The following is a 20,459-nucleotide window of genomic DNA, read 5'->3' as shown; positions in this document are numbered from 1 at the left end:
TGAGTATCGGGTGTGTATTAGAGTTATACAGAGCACATATTTTGCAGAGGAAAAAAATGCAACCTTCTCATCACATTCTTGATATTATCAAATCTTGCACTTTTGACTTGCTGACATTAAAGAAGACAAAACTTGTCAAAACACGGTTCAATTGTGCTTACAGTCAATGGAAAATTATTCCTCTTTCTTTAAACTGGGTTAATAAGAGTGATTGTTAACTTAATTCAATAAAAAGGGGCTCCATATGGGATTTGTCGGCTTTTAGTAGCTTGGCAACTGTGGTTTTGTTTTGATATGTTCATTGTTAAGTATGGAAGGAATACAAATCGATAGTTCCCTGAAAGTGGAATCATAGATAGGCAGGGTGGTGAAAAGGGTTTTTGACACATTGGCTTTCATCAGTAGGAACTTGAGTATAGAAGTTGGAATAGTGTGTTACAGTTGTACAAAACATTGGTATGACTGCATGTGGAGTATTGTGCTCAGTTGCATGAAGAAATGTGAAAATAATGGACAGGGATGAGACAATAAAACCAAAGTCAATGTGTTTCATTTTTGCAATATTTATCTGTGGACAATATTTGCTCAGAAACAGTGGAAGATACAAGAGAAGCTGAATAGAAGTAATACTGGGCAAAGTGAATGATGGATAGTTGAGAACAAATGCTATCTTTAAAGATAATGCTGTGAAGAGGCAGCAAGTAGATGTCTAATGGAAGGGGAACAAAGATAGATCCTTGGAATACTTCAGGAGCTGTGCTTGTATTCAATGGAAAGGAATGAAGACAGCTGAAAGATGCACTCTGTTGGGTGGAGGAGAGTGGGGAAGAGTGTGTGGTCTACTCTGTTCAAGGTTAGAGATTGGGAAAGGGGAACGAAGAGGGGTCAAAGATAGGTGGAATGTCATTATTGATTAGTTTAGTTTAGTTTAGAGATACAGCATGGAAAAAGGCCCTTCGGTCCACCAAATCCACACTGTTCCTATATTCTAAGGACGATTTACAGAAGTCAATTAACCTACAAACCTGCACGTCTTTGAAATGTGGGTGGAAACCGGAACACCCGGAGAAAACCCACAGGGTCACATGGATAATGTACAAACTCCGCACAGACAGCACCCATAGTCGGGATCAAACCCGGGCATCTGTGCTGTGAGGCAGTACATTTACTGCTGCACCACCGTGCCACCACATTGATAATGTTGCTTTAATACTGTGGCAGGAACAATATCTGTTTGGAAGAAGTGAGGAATTTCTGGTAAGTTAAGCACAGATTTATGGGAAGAGAGCACATGCAGGTACAATAGGAGAAGAAAGATGGGGCAGGAAACTGGGGAAATAGTGTGCAAGTTCAGAAGTTTCAGGGTTGTTATTTATGAGGAGAGTGTTGATCCAGGATGGGGAGGAATCTGCAGGATACAGACAGGAAGTGACACAGCTGGCATCCTGGTGCCATCGCAATAACCTGGAGCAATGCTCTTAAGACAGTGGAATTGATTGTCGACTTTAGGAGAGCTCCCCGTCCCCTCACCCCACTCACCATCAACAACACCACAGTCACATCTGTGGAGTCATTTAAGTTCCTTGGAACCATCTTCTCCAGGGACCTTGAATGGGAGGCCACCATCGACTCCACAGTCAAAAAGACGCAACAGAGGATGTACTTCCTGTGGCAGCTGAGAAAACACAATCTGCCACAAGCAATGATAGTCCACTTTTGTACTGCCATCATAGAATCTGTCCTGACCTTCTCCATCATGGTCTGGTTTGGCTCAGCCACCAAGCATGACATCCGGAGGCTGCAGCGCATCGTTCAACCAGAAGGTTGTTGGCTGCAACCTTCACCCCATTGATGAACTGTACACTGCAAGGTGCCAGGAAGTGAGTGGGTAAGCATCTCTGACCTCTCTCACCCTGGCCACAAACCCTTTGAAGCACTTCCCTTTGGAAGGCGACTCCGGACTGTCAAAGCCACCACAGTCCAACATAAAAACAGCTTCTTTCCATGAGTAGCAGCTCAACTCACCAGCCAAAGGTCTGTAGCCTTCTTTTGCTCTGTTATTTTATTTAGTTTTTCACATGTTTAAATTATAATGTTTTATTTTTAATTGTCTACTGTATATTGTGTTGTTGCTTGTGAGCAAACCACCAAGGCAAATTCCTTGTATGTATACATACTTGGCTAATATAATGTATTCATATTCAAATTCAAATGAATGGGGAGAGTAACAATCTCGTATGAAAGGGAACCACAAACATCATCAGATCACATGGCAGCCTGAATGGCAATTTTGTGGTGAGAAATATAGGAGTAGGGAGAAGGTACCCAGAGGTAAAATTTATTGACAAACAGAGCTCTAAGACTAGTTTGTTAGGAGATGGATTAAGATCTGGAGAAAGGTGAATTCTGGGCTAGAGCAGTGTAGATCTAAGCCATTCAGTCATTTTCTCACAAACAGTTGCCTTACATTGGTAGTAGGGAAATTATTGGAGAAGATTCTGAGAGACAGAATTTACTCACATTTGCAAACGTACATAGGGTTGTAGGTTAATTGGCTTCTATGAAATTGTCCCTAACCCTAACCTTAACCCTAGTGCGTTGGGAGTTCATGTGGAAATGGAATAGCTTTAAACTAGTGGAAATAGCTAAATGGTCTGCATGGACACAGAGGGCCAAAGGGCCTGATTCCATGCTGTAACTACAAACTAAACAGTTAGCATGGCTTTTTGCAGTGGAGGTCCTGTACCACAAGCTTGATTGAGTTTTTTGAGGAAGTGATCATGGTTAGGGAAATGGATGTTGTTAGCCTGGACTGGAGTAAATATTTCACAAGGTTCCTCATGATCGTCTATTCCAAAAGATTAAATTGCATGCGATCCATGGTTAATTAGATCAAAAATCGGCTTTGTCGTATGACAAAGTTGTGGTAGAGGAAAACACAAAACGCCAGATGAACTCAATAGGTGATGATCAGGCAGCATCTGGGGAGGAGATGTTTTGGGTCTGTGATCAGTGGTGTTCCACAAGGGTCAGTGTTAGGAACTCTAGGTTGTAAGGCATATTAACAGTTTGGATGAAAATATAGAAGATCTTTTTATGTCTGCAGTTGACATGAAAATGAGTGGAGTCATGAACAGTAAGAAAGGTTATCAAGGGATGCAGCAAATATATAGATCAATTTAAAATATGGACAGAGAAAGGGCCAATGGAGTTTAATCCACCAGATTGTGAGGGGATATAATGCAATGGAAACCATATAGTAAATGGCAGGATCCTTAGGAATATTTATGTATAGAGGGATTTCAGGGTGCAGGCCCATAGCTCCATTAAAGTGGCAACACAGGTGGCCCCTTGCTTTAGGGTGGTAACAAAGGCACACATCATTTTTACCTTCATTGGTCAGGGCATTCAGTTGGGAAGACATTTTGCTGCTGTATAAAAGTTTTGTTAGATCACATTGGAGTATTCTGTCCATTTCTGGTTGCCATGCTATAGGCAGGATCTAGAGCCTTTGAAGAGGATACAGAAGAGGTATAGAGATTATAGCTATGAGAAGGGATTGAACAAAAGTGGAGAGCATCAGAGGCTGAGGGGAGACCTGATAGAAGTTTATATCATTTGAGGAAGCACAGATTGGGGAGATGGTCAAATACTTTTTTTTTCCTCAGGATGAAAATATCTAACATAGATTGAAGATGAGAGGGGGAAAGTTTAAAGTAGTCAGACGAGGCAATGTTTCACACAGATAGTGGAAGATGCCGGGAACACTGCCAGAGGAGGTTGTAGAAGCCGATACAATAGCAAAGTTTAATAGGCATTCATCCAGACATAGTGCATTCAGAAAGTATTCAGACCCCTTCACTTTTACCATATTTTCGTTACGTTACAGCATTGTAAAATGGATTAAATTCAATTTTTTTTATCATCAAGCTACACACAATACCCCATAATAAAAAAGTGAAAACAGGCATTTCAAAATTTTTGCAAAGTAATTAAAAAGAAATAACTGAAATATCACATTTACACAGGTATTCAGACCCTTTACTTAATACTTTTTTGAGGCACCGTTGGCAGCGATTACAGCCTCAAGTCTACTTGGATATGTCGCTCGCTACAAGCTTGGCACACCTGTAATTGGGTCATTTCTCCCATTCTTCTCTGCAGATCCTCTCAAGCTCTGTTAGGTTGGATGGCGAGCATCGATGCACAGCTATTTTCAGGTTCCTCATGAGATGTTCGATCGGGTTCAAGTCCGGGCTCTGGCTGGGCCACTCAAGGACATTCACAGACGTGTCACGAAGCCAATCCTACATTGTTTTGGCTGTGTGCTTAGGGTTGTTGTCCTGTTGGAAGGTGGACCTCCGCCCTAGTCTGAGGTCCAGAACCCTCTGGAGCAGGTTTTCATCAAGGATCTCCCTGTACTTTGCTTTGTTCCTCTTTCCCTCAATCCTGACTAGTCCTCCCAGTTCCTGCCGCTGAAAAACATCCCCACAGCATGATGTTGCCACCACCAGGCTTCACTTGGCTTCCTTGGCTTCCTCCAGACGTGACGCTTGGCATTCAGGCCAAAGAGTTCAATCTTGGTTTCATAAGACCAGAGAAAACAACCCTTTTGGCAAACTCCAAGTAGCTAGTGGCTGTCATGTGTCTTTTACTGAGGAGTGGCTTCTGTCCGGCCACTCTATCATAAAGGCCTGATTATTGGAGTGCCACGGATATAATTGTCCTTCCAGAGGGTTCTCCCATCTCCACAGAGGAACTCTGGAGCTCTGTCAGAGTGACCATCGGGTTCTTGGTCACCACCCTGACCAAAGCCCTTCTCCCCGATTGCTCAGTTTGGCCGGGCGGCCAGCTCTATCAAGAGTCCCGGTGGTTCCAAAGTTCTTCCATTTAAGAATGACGAAGGCCACTGTGCTCTTCGGGGCCTGAAATGACGCAGAAATTGTTTTATACCCTTCCCCAGATTAGTTTCTCAACACAATCCTGTCTCGGATGTCTATGGACAATTAGTTTGTCTTCATGGCTTGGTTTTGCTCTGATATGCACTATCAACAGTGGGACCTTATATAGACAGGTGTGTGCCTTTCAAAAATCATATCCAATCAATTTAATTTACCACTGGTGGACTCCAATCAAGTTGTAGAAACATCTCAAGGATAATCAATGGAAACAGGATGAACCTAAACTCAATTTTAAGTGTCATTGCTAAGGGTCTGAATACCGATGTAAATGTGATATTTCAGTTATTTAATTACTTTGCAAAAAATTCTAAACACCTGTTTTTGCTTCTTCATTCTGGGGTATTGTGTGTACATTGTTGATTAAAAAAAATGAATTTAATCCATTTTAAAACAAGGCTGTAACAAAATGTGGAAAAGGTGAAGGGGTCTGAATACTTTCTGAATGTACTGTATGCACAGGAAGGAAATGGATACAGACAATGTGCAGACAGATTGGATTAGTTTAGAATGGCATTGTGGTTGGCACAGACATGGTGGGCCAAAGGGCCTGTTTCTTTGCTGTGTGTTCCATGCTCTATGTCCTCTGTTTTTTGATATTTCCACGCAATCAGTGGACATACTTTTTCATTCTTGATCAAAAATTAAAACCTAAAACCTGGGCGTTTCTGGGGGGGAGGCTTAATGAAATCCAAAATTACACTACGTCAAATGGCCAGCAGCTTCCAAGTTGGAATTCTCAGGAAACCACTGATAATCTGTCAAATCTGATTCTGAGTATGATGTTCTCAATGTAATATTGTCCTTCCAGCTGTTACATGGATAATTGAGCCGGAAATTAAGCAATTATCCATAGTTATTTACTAGGTAGAGGATGAGGTTGTGTCGGATTCTGTTGTATGACAACAAGTGTTAATATGTTAGAAGACTGGCTTTGTTCTGAAGAAAGAACTTGGAAAGAAGGTGACCTGTATATAGATATCAATTGTTCCCGACCCGACAATTTAAAACGTTACCAGTTAAAATGATTCAAAGTTGATGGTGGGCTTTTATTGTAGTGGTAATCATCACGAAAGAGCAAAATAACTTTTAGTGCACATTCAAAATCTCTCCACAACACTTATCCACAAACCAGAACCTTACAAGATATGTTTTGTACAGGAAATGTAAGAGAGACAAGAAGATTACATGTTTTGATCCAATAATTGAACAGCTTTTTCTCCACAAAATCACAGATATCAGAGAATACTTTCAAATGTTCATATGCAAATGGAGTCTGATTTTACATTTTCAAACTTTGATGAATCTTGTCATGTTTGTTTAATAATTGTTAGTTACTAATTTTAAGTATTTATAGTATTAAGGATTTATACCAACAGCCCTATATTAAGGATCATTGCTTGATTGCAGTATGGATTATGCTGTCTGTGATTTTACCAGAATTTTACTGGAATGCAATTCAACTGTAGTGGTGGTACCTACTGTACCTATACCACGTTGATTTGTACACTTGCACTGAATCAGCAAGAGCACCTTGGGAAACAGACATTCATATCCCAGCATTGAAGTGAAGCCTTAACTTAATGCCTAGTATTTCCAGTGAATGGCTGCTGTGTTCCTGCAGCAGGATAACGTTTGTAGATGCAACACCTGTGATGTGATAGCCATAGCAAATGCTGTGCTCTGCTTCACGTATTAATGCTGTAATTTATTTAGACAAGATGACAGTTCCAGCAGACGGGCTCGGCAAGTTGAAGATAAACCGGACTAATTGTTATCGCTTGTGAAGTGCTTACCATGAGAGGCCCGTTACACTGTCAAAATTAGAAGATAAGTTGCATGGGGTGTCTTGAACTTAATTCATAGGACAGGAAACACATGGATTTGGGCGGAACTGCAGTTTTACATCCTATCTAATAATATTTCCCTCTTACTCTGGTGGACAATAAAATTGGATAAGTTATCAAGCCAGTGTTATAACTTCTCAACAGCTGTGTAAGTTTAAATGTTCCCTGGGTCACCATTTACCCTGAGATGTTTTGTTTCAATTATATTAACATTTAAGAACCTAGACAGAAGTAAGAGTTGGCCAAATTGCTCCTTGCATCTGTTCCTCAACTACCTAAGGTGAAAGCTGATCGATTATTAATTGCAATTCATCTTCTTGCTTGCTCCTAATAATCCTTGATTCATCTTTTAGTCCAAAGGTGGATCTATCTTGGTCCTCATAAATTCATAAGTCATAGGAGCAGAATTAGGTCATTCAACCCACTGGGTCAACTCCACCATTCAATCATGCCTGATCTATCTTTCCCTCTCCACTCCATTCTCCTGCCTTCTCCCTATAACCTTTGACACTCTTACCAATAAAGTACCTGGCAATCTCTGTGATAAAATACTCCAAGACTTGGCCTCCACAGCCATCTGTGGGAATGAATTGCATAGATTCACCACCCTCTGACGAAAGAACTTCCTCATTGTCTCCTTTCTAAAGATACGTGTTTTTATTCTGAGGTTGTGTTCTCTGGTCCTGGACTCTCCAACTAGTGGAAAAATCCTCTCTACATCCACTCTATTCAGGCCTTTCATTATTTGTTAAATTTCAATGAGATTCCTCCTCATCCTTCTAAACTCCAGTGAGTACAGGCCCAGAGCTATCAAACGTTCATCATACGTCAACCTAATCATCCCCAGGATCATTCTCGTAAAGCTCCTCTGGACCCTCTCCAAAGCCAACACATCACTACTCAAATATGGGGCCCAAAACTGCTAATGATACTCCAAATGCAGTCTGACCAGTGCCTTATAAAGCCTCAGCTTACATCCCTGCTTTTATATTCTGGTCCTCTCAAAATGATTGCTAAATAAATATATTTGAATCATTGAATATATCTTAAATATATCAATTAAAACCATCAGTAGATAATAATTCCAAAGGTTCGGATTGAAATCCAGGGATTTCAGAATGATCCAGAGATACCTGTTGTGTTTGTCTCCATTGAAAAAGCTAGTTTTCACAATTTTAAATCATAGAAATAATGTACATTCACTACAGGGCATTGCTGGGCTCTCAATGCAGAAGTATTTTGCTCCTAACACCGGTTCCTCATTAGGTAACACATTTCATTGAACCGTTTTAACATCAGGTCTGTGTAGCTAATCATGCTGTTATGCAGTTAAATATAGCACTAAATAATGTCCAAGTAATTTCTAACAGTTCTGAAAAAAATGAACAGTGCTTAGAATAAATATTGTAATAAAGCTTTGAGCTCACTCTAATCCTTGGTTGCTAAAATTAGGCAGTGAAAACACCCTGAGTTCAGGAATATTTTGCAACTGCAACCCTGCTTGTATAATGTATGCAATTATAGCTAAAGTTATTTCAGTCAGTGTCAAAGAAAGTTTGCGAGCTTAAATCATGGCCATCTGTTAAATATAAGTATCTTGATCCATATATCTTATTTTTCATTTTCGTTATACGTTCGTGTTCAAAATGCTGAATATTTAGTGCAGAGAGGATTGGAAAACACCAAGGTCACTGCTACAGAGTTCATGCAATCCGCAAAGATTAAATTATATGAGGTGAACACTGGGGTGAAATATAATCATGGTGTTGCAAAAATGCAAATTTAGACATCACATATTTTTATAAAAATTGAGTTTGCAGAGGCACAGTGTAGATGACAAGATTGTAGTGAATTATTGCTTGAACAGCCGATACATGTTGGTTATGTTGCAATGAAGTAAATTATGTTTTGACATAATAATGGTTCAGAGATTTATTTTTAGGAATTACTGTATTTAAGGGCAACTGGCATAGTTCTAGTTGCCAGCACTCACTGGCCTGTTTGCCTATTTTCCGATCGGACTGGTATCCCTGTCCTTGGTATTGGCAGACACTTTATGACGTTCACAGCCCAGGCTCAGCGATGAGTGCCAGAGCATTAGGACTGCTGAGTGGTGGGAGGCATGCCCATACTTTTTTATACCTTCTAAACCTCCCAAACCCCTTAGAGATATATGGGCTCGTGGTAGAGATCTAAAACAACCACAGAAACACATGAGCAAGAAAACAGAAATTAAAAAGGTGAAAATAGCACATTTTTCACATACAAGAATGAGAAACGGTATAGTTCTAGTTCTGTGGAGATGCAGTTAATACAACACTTTGTATTTCTACATGGACACTGTGAAGAACAAGTCTCCTTTATATGGAGAAAGTGCATTGCAGATATGTTACTGACATGAAAGAGGCAAGGTTTAAGGTTCTATGTAATGTAATAGATATCCCACTGCATAACATCTACATAACATTGATAATTACGTGGATAATCATGTACAGTGCATTCAGAAAGTATTCAGGCCTCTTCACTTATTCAATATTTTGTCACGTTAGAGCCTTACTTTAAAATGGATTAGACAATAGACAATAAGTGCAGGAGTAGACCATTTGGCCCTTCGAGCCATCACCGCCATTCAATGTGATCATGGCTGATCATTCATTTTTTTCATTATCAGATTAAAGTATATTTTTTTTATCATCAATCTACACACAATATCCCAGAATGAAGAAGCAAAAACAGGTGTTTAGCAATTTTTGCAAAGTAATTAAAAATAAAGAACTGAAATAACACATTTACCTAAGTATTCAGACCCTTTACTGGGACACTCAATATTGAGTTGAGGTTCATCCTGTTTCCTTGAGATGTTTCTACAACTTGATTGGAGTCCACCAGTGGTAAATTAATTTCATTGGACATGATTTGGAAAGACACACACCTGTCTATATAAGTTCCCACAGTTGACGGTGCATGTCAGAGCAAAAACCAAGCCATGAAGACAAAGGAATTGTGCGTAGACCTCCGAGACAGGATTGTGTCCAGACACAGATCCGGGGAAAGGTATGAAACAATTTCTGCAGCATTGCAGGTCCCGAAGAGCACAGTGGCCTCCATCATTCTTAAATGGAAGAACTTTGGAACCACCAGGACTCTTCATAGAGCTGGCCGCCCGGCCAAACTGGGCAATCAGGGGAGAAGGGCCTTGGTCAGGGTGGTGACCAAGAACCCGAAGGTCACTCTGACAGAGCTCCATAGTTCCTCTGTGGAGATGGGAGAACCTTCCAGAAGGACAACTACATCTGCAGCACTCCACCAATCAGGCCTTTATGGTAGAGTGGCCAAACGGAAGCCACTCTTCAGTTAAAGGCACATGACAGCCCGCTTGGAGTTTGCCAAATGGCATGAGAAACAAGATTCTCTGGTCTGATGAAACCAAGATTGAACTCTTTGGCCTGAATGCCAAGCATCACGTCTGGAGAAAACCAGGCACCACTCAGCACCTGGCCAATACCATACCTACGGTGAAGCATGGTGGTGGCAGCATCATGCTGTGGGAATGTTTTTCAGTGGCAGGAGCTGGGAGACTAGTGAGGACTGAGGGAAAGATGAACGGAGCAAAGTACAGAGAGATCCTTGATGAAAACCTGCTCCAGAGTGTTCTGGACCTCAGACTGGGGCGGAGTGGGCGGACCGGCTCCCGGCTGGAAGGTGCTCCCGTGGGGGCAGCCCGGTGCGGGGCTGAGATGCTCCCATGTGGGCGGCCCGGTGCGGGGCAGAGACGGTGCTCCGGTGGCTGAGGCGGCATTCTGGCGGCAGCGACCTGAAACCGGGGCTCGGCCGCGGGCCAGTGCACGACATCGTCGGGAGCTCGCAGGTCACAGGCTGGTGCCTGTTTTCCGGAGCTCCCGTGGCAACAGCTGCGTCCGCTGGACTGGAGGGCGGCAGCTTCGACCACCCCCGGGCTGCGGAGCTTGAACCGCGGGACTGACTTACCATCGCCCGGGGGAGTGGTATCGCCTCAGCGCAGAGGGAGAAGAGGAGGTAAGAGACAGTAACTCTAAGACTTTTGCCTCCATCACAGTGAGGAGGTGCTTGTTGAACTCACTGTGGTGGATGTTAATTTGTGTTTATTGTGTGTTGTTATTATTACATGTATGGCTGCAGGCAACAACATTTTGTTCAGACCGAAAGGTCTGAATGACAAAAAAAGGATTCAATTCAATAAAGGATTCAATTCAATGTGATGCTGTGAATGGAGCTGCTGCGATGCAAAAACATTTCAGACTTTGTTCTGACAATAAAGTAATATCGTATCGTATTAGTACGGATGTCAGAGGTTTTGGGGAGGAGAGGAGATTGGGGTTAGGAAGGAGAGATACATCAGCCATGATTGAATGACGGAGTAGACTTGATGGGCCAAATGGCCTAATTCTACTCCTATTCCTTATGACCTTATTCTGATTCCAATTGTTCCAACTAAGAGATTTTCAGATAGATAAGCATGATACTTATTGATGTATAGATATGATGTACAGTGCCCTCCATAATGTTTGGGACAAAGACCCATCATTTATTTATTTACCTCTGTACTCCACAATTTGCGATTTTGTAATAGAAAAAAATCACACGTGGTTAAAGTGCACATTGTCAGATTTTAATAAAGGCCAAATTTATACATTTTGGTTTTGCCATGTAGAAATTACAGCAATGTTTATAAATAATCCCGCCATTTCAGGGCACAGCAATGTCATGTAAATGAAAGTAGTCATGTTTAGTATTTTGTTGCATATCCTTTGCATGCAATGACTGCTTGAAGCCTGCGATTCATGGGCATCACCAGTTGCTGGGTGTCTTCTCTGGTGATGCGCTGCAGCCATCTTTAGCTTAGGTTTGTTTTGGGGGTTAGTCCCCTTCAAGTTTTATCTTCAGCATATAAAAGGAATGCTCAATTGGGTTCAGATTGGGTGGCCACTCAAGAATTGACCATTTTTTAGCTGTGAAAAACTCCTTTGTTGCTTTGGCAGTAAGTTTGGGATCATTGTCTTGCTGTAGAATGAACCGCCGGTCAATGGGTTTTGTGGCATTTGTTGGAACTTGAACAGATAGGATTTGTCTATACACTTCAGAATTCATTATGCTACTACCATCAGCAGTTGTATTATTAATGAAGATAAGTGAGCCAGTACCTTCAGCAGCCATACATGCCCAGGCCATAAGACCCCCACCACCGTGTTTCACAGATGTGCTGGTATGCTTTGGACCTTGGGCAGTTCCTTCTCTCCTCCTTATTTTGCTCTTTCCATCACTCCGATATGTTAACCTTCATCTCATCCGGTAGGCGGCGCGACTCTCGTCAGCAGCGGCCTCTGCAGCCCATCCGCGTTTTTATTATTTTTTGTCTATGTTTCTATGTAGTTTTTGTTATTTTTTGTTGGGGTGTGTGTGTGGGGGGGTGCGGGTGGGGTGGGGTGGGAAGGAGGGAGTAACTTTTAAATCTCTCCCTGCACGGGAGACCCGACCTTTTCTTGTCGGGTCTCCGTTGTCGTTGGGGCTGCAACGAGGAGCGGCCTCCAACAGGAAAAGACCGGGGACTCTGGTGCCGACGACTCACCATCACCGTCGCGGAGCTGGCCGAGTCCAGAGCGGGTGGAGCGGTGGTGGAGCGCTGCTGCTGCTGCGGCCCGACCTCCGAAGATTCGGAGGCTGCAACTGCGGGTCTGGCGGACAGCGACACCGGGAGCCCACGGGTCCCTGGAGGGAGACCACTTTTCAGGGCTCCTGCAACGGCGACTTCTCCCGCCCGAGTTGCGGGGTCGAAGAGCCCCTGGAGCGGGGCCTACAGCACCGCCCCACGCAGCTTGGAATGGCCGCGGGACTCTGCGAGCGCACGCCGGGGGCTCTAACACCAAGACCCGATGTGCGACCTCGCACCACCCGGCGTGGCTTTAATGGCCGCGGGACAATCGCCATCGCCAGCCGGGGGCTTTGACTTTGACTCTGACATCGGTGGGGGGGGGGGGGGGGGGGGAGAGTGCAGTGAAGAGATAAGTTTTTTTTGGCCTTCCATCACAGCGATGTGATGGATGTTTATGTAAATTATGTTGTGTCTTGGGTCTTTTTGTTTGTAATGTATGGCTGCAGAAACAGCATTTCGTTTGGACCTCAAGGGGTCCAAATGACAATTAAATTGAACCTTGAATCTTGAATCTGTCCACAAGACCTTTTTCCAGAACTGCGGTTGCTCTTTTAAGTACTTCTTGGCAAACTGTAAACTGGCCATCCTATTTTTGCGGCTAACCAATGGTTTGCATCTTGCTGTGTCCCCTCTGTATTTCTGTTCATGAAATCTTCTGCAGACAGTGATCATTGACACCTGACTCCTGAAGAGTGTTTCTGATCTGTCGAACAGGTGTTTGGGGGTTTTTCTTTATTATAGAGATAATTATTTTGTCATCAGCTGTGAAAGTCTTCCTTGGCCTGCCAGTCCCTTTGTGATTAGTAAGCTCACCAGTGCTCTCTTTTTTCGTAATGATGTTCCAAACAGTTGATTTTGGAAGCCAAAGTTTTGTCTGATGTCTCTGACAGTTTTATTCTTGTTTTTCTATCTCATAATGGCTTCTTTGACTTTCATTGGCAAAACTTTGGTCCTCATGTTGATAAACAGCAATAAAAGTTTACAAAGGTGATGAATAACTGGAGGAAAGACTTGGTGCTGAGAGCTCTCTTATACCTGCATTAAGGAGGCAATTAAACACACCTGAGCAATTACAAACTGCTGTGAAGCCATGTGCCCCAAACATTATGGTGGCCTGAACTGGGAGGACTATGTATAAACACAGCTGTAATTTCTACATGGTGAAACCAAAATATTAAAAACTGGCCTCTATTAAAATCTGACAATGTGCACTTTAACCACATGTGATTTATTATTTTCTATTACAAATCTCAAATTGTGGAATACAGAACCTAATAAATAAATGATGGGTCTTTGTCCCAAATATTATGGAGTTCCGTGTATGTGTAGGGTGGAAACTTGTTTCGAAAGAGGACTTCACTAAAAGTCTTCCACCACTAAAAGGTGGTTAACTAGTTCCACAATTCACAACTATGAATCCCTCCTGGGCTCACAACTAGCCAACAGTCAATCTATCAGGGAAATTCCTTGCCTGAGGTCATCTGTTGCCGGCCCCAATTCGTCCTGTATTATTCTTCAATTCCAGGTTTTTCCCCCTACTCTCCACCTCCAATCAGTCTGAAGAAGGGTTCACGACCCGAAACGTCACCTATCCATTTTCACCAGATATGCTGCCTGACCCACTGGGTTAATCCAGCATTTTCAAAGGTATTTTATTGTCACGTGTACCAATTAAGTGTCTATCTTTGGGTATGAACTAGCACCTGCAGTTCCTTTTTGTTACCCTTTGAAAGGGGACTGTTAGTTAAAAGTTGAGGAATATATGGAGCCCTTTTTGGTATCCAAAGTAATCTTTCTTTGCTCAGACCATCACCAGCTACACCTTGATCTTGTTAAAAGAACTGACTGCTGAACTTGAATGGAGTATTTCTGTCACATTTTTTTAATTGGTATTAAATTGGTTCCTGGATTCCGTCCAATGTTTTGCGATGTTTTCAGGTTTTCTGCAGATCTAGATCGGTGTCAGCAGCTTAAAATGTTTGTGCTATCTACAAAGGGGCACACAAGTAATTTATGTGCATTTGCAATGCTCCCTATGAACAATCATAATTTCAGTATGATATCAGTTTGCTGCTAAGGCACAATATAGAAGAGATGTTTCAAACTGCTTCCTTGCAACTTGACCTCCAGGCATGTGCAATATTTATAATGATCTGTGATTGAGAATTAAATATTGAGCCACAAAGGCCACAAGTTCAGAAGCTGGGTATTCTGCAATAAAGACTCACTTAGGAACTCCATATTGCTTTTCCTCGTCTAGATTTGTGTTACTCCAATATTCAAACGCTCATCATCAACCAGGACAACATCTTCCACTTAGTTGGTACCCAGTCCTCCATCATAATTCCCCTCACTCATCACATACAGTAGTTTGGGTGTGTATCATCCTTAAGACCCATTGCAGTAGCTTGCCAAGACTTCCGTATAACCTGCCCCAAACAGTCACCTCAAATTGCCGCTGGTGGTTGGGTAAGTGGGATTACATAGAACTGGAGGGAACGGGTGATCGATGGTTGGTGTGGACATGGTGCATCGAAGGGCCTGTTTCTACCAGGGCAGTAAGGCAAGAATTAAAGTAATTCTTTAAATTATTATTAATTATATTCATTCTATTATTAATGATATAATCTATAAATAATTTAAGTCAAATAAAAGAATTAAGAAAGTACAGCCTTTCTCATGAGTGCCTTGGAAACATGTTGCCATCCTTGCTTGGAGTCATCGAGCGATACAGTGGGAAAACAAACCCTTTGGCCCAACTTGCCCACACCGCCCAACATGTCCCAGCTACACTAGTCCCACCTGCCTGCGTTTGGTCCATATCGCTCTAAACCTGTCCTATCCATGTACTTATCTAAATGTTTATTAAACATTGGGATAGTCCCTGCCTCAACTACCTCCTCTGGCAGCTCATTCCATACACCCACCACCCTTTGTTTGAAAAAGTTACCCCTCACATTCCTAATAAATCTCTTCCCCTTCATCTTAAACCAATGTTCCCTGGTTGTTGATTCACCTACTCTGGGCAAGAACCTTTGTGTATCTACCCAATCTATTCCACTCATGATTTTATACATCTCTATAAAATCACCCCTCATCCTCCTGCGCTCCAGGGAATAAAGTCCCAGCCTACTCAACCTTTCCCCATAGCTCAGACCCTGGATTCCTGGCAACATCCTAATTGTTTCTAGGTCAAAAGCCCCAGTAGCCCCATGTTAATACCCTGATTTGGGGCAATTGTGAATGGAAAATTAGTGTTGGTGTTGCTGAGCTCGTTCATAATTTTTGATAAAATGGAACAAATATCTTAGCTCAGTGATTTTAGTCTTCTGCTTCATTATTCCAGATACCTGGAGGATTAGACTTCATTCTGCCAGGAATTGAGGGCTTGAGATGTAGGGAGAGGTTGGGCAGGCTTGATCTCTATTGCTTGGACCACAGGAGGATGAGAGGTTATCTTATAGAGGTGTTTAAGATGGGGGGAAATAGATAAGAGTTGATTCACAGTGTCTTAGGTCAAGCAAGAAAATGAGGACATAGGTTTAAGGTGATAGGCAAAGATTTAATAGGACTCTGAGCGGCAACATTTTCACACAGTGGGTGATTGGCATATGGAACGAGCTGCCAGAGTAGATGAATCTTGAGGCAGATACTATTAAAAAACATTTGGACAGGTACATGGACAGGAAAGGTTTAGAAGGATATGCGCCAACCATGAGCAGGTGGGACAAGTGTAGATGGCGCATGTTGGTCGGCCTGCACAGGTTGAGCCGAAGGGCCTGTTTCTGTGCTATGTGACTGAATGATAAGGTTGCACATACTCTGTCATCTGCTCTGTCATCTTGACCATGTTTTTGTTCTTATAATAATCTTATTTATATAGCACATTTTTAGTCAACTTGCATTGACCCCAAAGTGCTTCACATAATTACATTACATTTACACACAGGCAAAGGTGGGTGAAGTGTCTTGCCCCAAGGACACAACGACAGTATGCACTCCAAGCGGGATTCGAACTGGCTACCTTCCGGTCGCCAGCCGAACACTTAGCCCATTGCGCCATCTGTCGTCATCTGTCGTTCTTGGTTCAAAGTAGCTTTGGTTGCTCAGTTATGACGTGGCAAAATTGCCAGTGCAAATGCAGAATGTAAGTGTCAATGTCACAAAAGATCCGGGTTGTTGCCAACAATTGAATGCATCACTACTCAAAGCAGATTGAAGACCCCTCCATTATTGGACTGCGTCACAGAAAAGATTATTAGTATTTTTCCAAGTAGAAAATTGAAAGCGTGTTGCTTTAAGGGCTCATTGTAATAGGGTGGTACAGTGATGTAGTTGGATAGGTAGATAGAGCTTCCGTCTCACATATCCAGAGCAGGCTTTGAACCTGACCACAGCCGTGGAGTTTGCACCTTTTCCCCATGACCGCGTGGGATTTCTCCGGCTACTCTGGTTTCCTCTCACACCCCAAAGGCATGCAAGGTTGTAGGCTAATTGGCTTCTGCAAAATTGCCCCTGGTGAGTGGGTAAGTAGGATTACATAGAATTAGATTAGATTCCTTTATTGTCATTCAGACCTTTCGGTCTGAACAAAATTATGTTGCCTGCAGTCATACACAGAATCAATAATAACAAAACGTACAATAAACACAAATTAAATATCCACCACAGTGAGTTCACCAAGCACATCCTCACTGTGATGGTGAGGAACTAGAGGAAACGGGTGATCGATGGTTGGTGTGGACCTGGTGCATCGAAGGGCCTGTTTCCATGCTGCATCTCTGTACTAAACTAAACTGAAGCATAGAGCATATTCTAAACATTTAGTTTGTCCTACAGGGTACAGCAGGGTTCCGCTCATTTTGCATATGTGAAATGCGGCTGTTGTTCCTACACAACCAGCAGTCAGTAAATTCACTGCAAAGATAGACACAAAATGCTGGAGTAAATCCGCGCAACAGGCAGCATCTCTGGATAGAAGGAATGAGTGACGTTTCGGGTCGAGATTCTTCTTCAGATCCAAAGAGAGACCCGAAACGTCACCCATTCCTTCTATCCAGAGATACTGCATGTTGTGCATGTCTTTAAACCAGCATCTGCAGTTCCTTCCTACACAGTAAATTCATAGCGTTGTTCTTCTGAATGTTCAATCGTACATTCAGGCTGCCCGTATATCGAGCTGGGAGAACCCGTACCCTATCGCTTGCTGCAAAGTTTGGCTTTGAAGGATCGCTTTGCAATCCATGAAAATGAAACACATGCCCACACAAAGTAACATGAATAACTTTATTTTTAATTTTTCCAAGTATTTTAAAACTTTATATAACCCTTTCAAAATGTTATGGTCACAGCACCCTTTAGGAACACAGATCTGGCATCACATTTAGACACACAAAACACATTGCTTAGTTTATTATGCTGAAAGCACTCTTTTATTAAGTCTTTGACCTTCAGATACATTATCACACAAACTTAACAAATGACTCTCTCTGTGACAAAGTAAAACATTCAGCAGCCGTGGCCACATTCATTTCAGTGAAGATGTTAATAAACATGGAAACCACAACAGCCTAAAGTAAGCCATGACATTCATACAGCAGATAATAGGTTGAGGAGAATAGATCCACTTTGGTTTAGATGAAAGCTGTATTTTAATGATATTTGTTACAGAACACACTTTAAATTGAAAACCAATCTTAGAGGAACAATCTGTCCACTATCATCTCTTTAAGTCTTTCCCCAGAACAATTTCCCCCATCAGAATATGTGTATGTTTCAACCATTGCACAACAGTGGAGAAATCTAGTGCACTGGTTCCTCTGGGTGGCACCTGTCAAACAGATCAGATTATGACAATTGCACCACCTTAATCAGAACTATTTGTTATCACTAAATATGAAATTTGCATTTTCAATATTCCGTCGATATTTTGTTATAAACCACTCAAAAAAACCTCTTCTCTAGTATCATGAAAGATCTTTCCTCAATATAAATATATATTTGTTTTTTTAATCTTACATTTGCAAAGGAAACAAAGGTTTCTTTTTCCCACTTTAAATCTTTTCCTCGTGATGTTTGGTTTCTTGAAGTAAATTCTGATAAGAGGTAATGATGAAAGGGATGGGATAATTGATAGTCGACGAATCCTCAAGTATATATAAACCAGAGTAATCAGCAAATGAGTGGTATTGAACAATTATACACACTTAATAGACCAAGGACCTAATCTGTGCTGAAATATTGTACAATTTGGTGAATAGATCCTGGCTTTGGTTGTATGGGCTTGCTTTATAAATATAAAAAATTATCTAAAGTGAGTATTTTGATACATATTTAATTTTAACCAACCTTCAGGAAGTTACAACCCACATTTTCCATGGAGACATTGGCAAAGATTATCCCCTCCTTCCAACTACAAACTAATTGAAGTGGCACATTCAGTATAGATTCCAAATCATGTTGAAATCTGTGAGAAACTTGGCACGTGGAAGGCAAAAGTTTATTCCATTTTTGGTACATAACCTCAACACACATTGCACATGTCAAATATGAAATACAATCACACTACCTGGAAAAGAGCAAAATGTGAAAAGAACACTTTGCACATTTTATTACAACTTTTACTCACCAAGCAATAAATACATTGAAATTTCACAAATCATATTTACAGAGAAAAACAAGTTAAAATGATTGAATACTATTTTATTTTCCAGCATTAAGAAATTCAAAAATTCAATACTGCAAGATAGTTATGACATAAGTGTTTCCTTATATGATAATTATAAGAGCCTGTTTTAATATAAAATATAGAAAACATAAAACTAATATATCATTAGGGCAGTGCGCCTAAACCCTGAGGGAATGTTAAGAAGATCTCACTCTTCACCAGTTGAAGTTCCACCAATGACGGAGATTGGAATTGATCAGGTGTATAATAATGTTGGCACAAGTGAATCAGTAATCAGGATATTACTCATCTGATGACAAAGACCATCCTTCTGTGAAATTAGAATCTACTATTGCACCTACCTTCACCGCCTGATGGTTTTTAGGGATAATATTGGCTGGTGGTATGAAGACCAGAAATAGAAGAATATTTACAAGTCTCCTATTTCAATGGATGTCTTTCGAACAGTGCCAAGGACATAGCTTAACAATTCTAGTATTTATTTTATCAATTGTGCAATGAACAATCGGGTAGTAATAAGATGATGGTTGAGGATGAAAATAACCTTTAGTAAAGACTGAACTAGCTCTTCCAATAAAGTGAAAGAAGAAAGTTTATGGTCACTGAAATCCTCATCGCTGGCAGGCACTTTTGATTCTCTTTAGGTATGTATTTCTCCTGCTTTCACGCCAATTATTTCAATGTCATGAAAATTCTTTCCATTTGCATATTCGCTGCTGGGATCATGATTATACAGGCTCCCGTGTACTTCCGTGATAGAAGTCCCAGTGTAAGAGGTAGAGCGCAGGCCTTCTGAGTGGGTCAGGCTGTTCCCGAACTGAATGTTGTACTGCTTCCAGTGGCGTCTTAATATACCTTGAACCTATTACAAGAAGAACAAAAGATCCATCATTTGTGTAAATTAACCTGCTCTTCCCCTTCAGTCACAATTTTCATAGAATAAATCCAGTGGAAGTTGACTGAACTATTTAGTTCAGATCAGAGCACATCAGGTTAATTCTGACCACAAATAACCGTGCCGCACAGTGGCGCAGCTGGTAGAGCAGCTGCCTCACAGCAACAGGGACACGTTCAATCCTGTGCTGGAACTCGGGTGCTGGCTGTATGCAGTTTGCACGTTCTCCCAGTGATTGCATGGGTTTCCTCCCAGATCCGAAAGATGTGTCGATTTGTAGGCTAATTGGCCTCTGTAAAATTGCCCCTATTGTGTAAGGAGTGAAGAGAAAGTGGGATAACATACAACTAGTGTGAATGGGTGATTTATAGTAGGTGTGGAT

General features: G+C 41.7%; 1 protein-coding gene across 2 annotated transcripts in view; it reads right to left on the bottom strand.

Moving 5' to 3' along the window:
- Positions 1-17,899: 17,899 nt before the first annotated feature.
- The window catches only part of calcrlb (calcitonin receptor-like b), a 97,597-nt gene continuing 95,037 nt past the window's right edge, over positions 17,900-20,459 (bottom strand). For both annotated transcript variants that reach the window (XM_055637825.1, XM_055637824.1), the window contains exon 13: positions 17,900-20,044. In XM_055637825.1, coding sequence (XP_055493800.1) covers positions 19,823-20,044 — 222 coding nt within the window. In that variant the 3' untranslated portion in view covers positions 17,900-19,822. The remainder of the gene's footprint in view (positions 20,045-20,459) is intronic.

Source organism: Leucoraja erinacea, chromosome 7, assembly GCF_028641065.1.
Source record: "Leucoraja erinacea ecotype New England chromosome 7, Leri_hhj_1, whole genome shotgun sequence".
NCBI lineage: Eukaryota > Metazoa > Chordata > Chondrichthyes > Rajiformes > Rajidae > Leucoraja > Leucoraja erinaceus.
The sequence above is the reverse complement of the archived record's forward strand: the minus strand, read 5'-3'. Positions and strand labels throughout refer to the sequence as shown.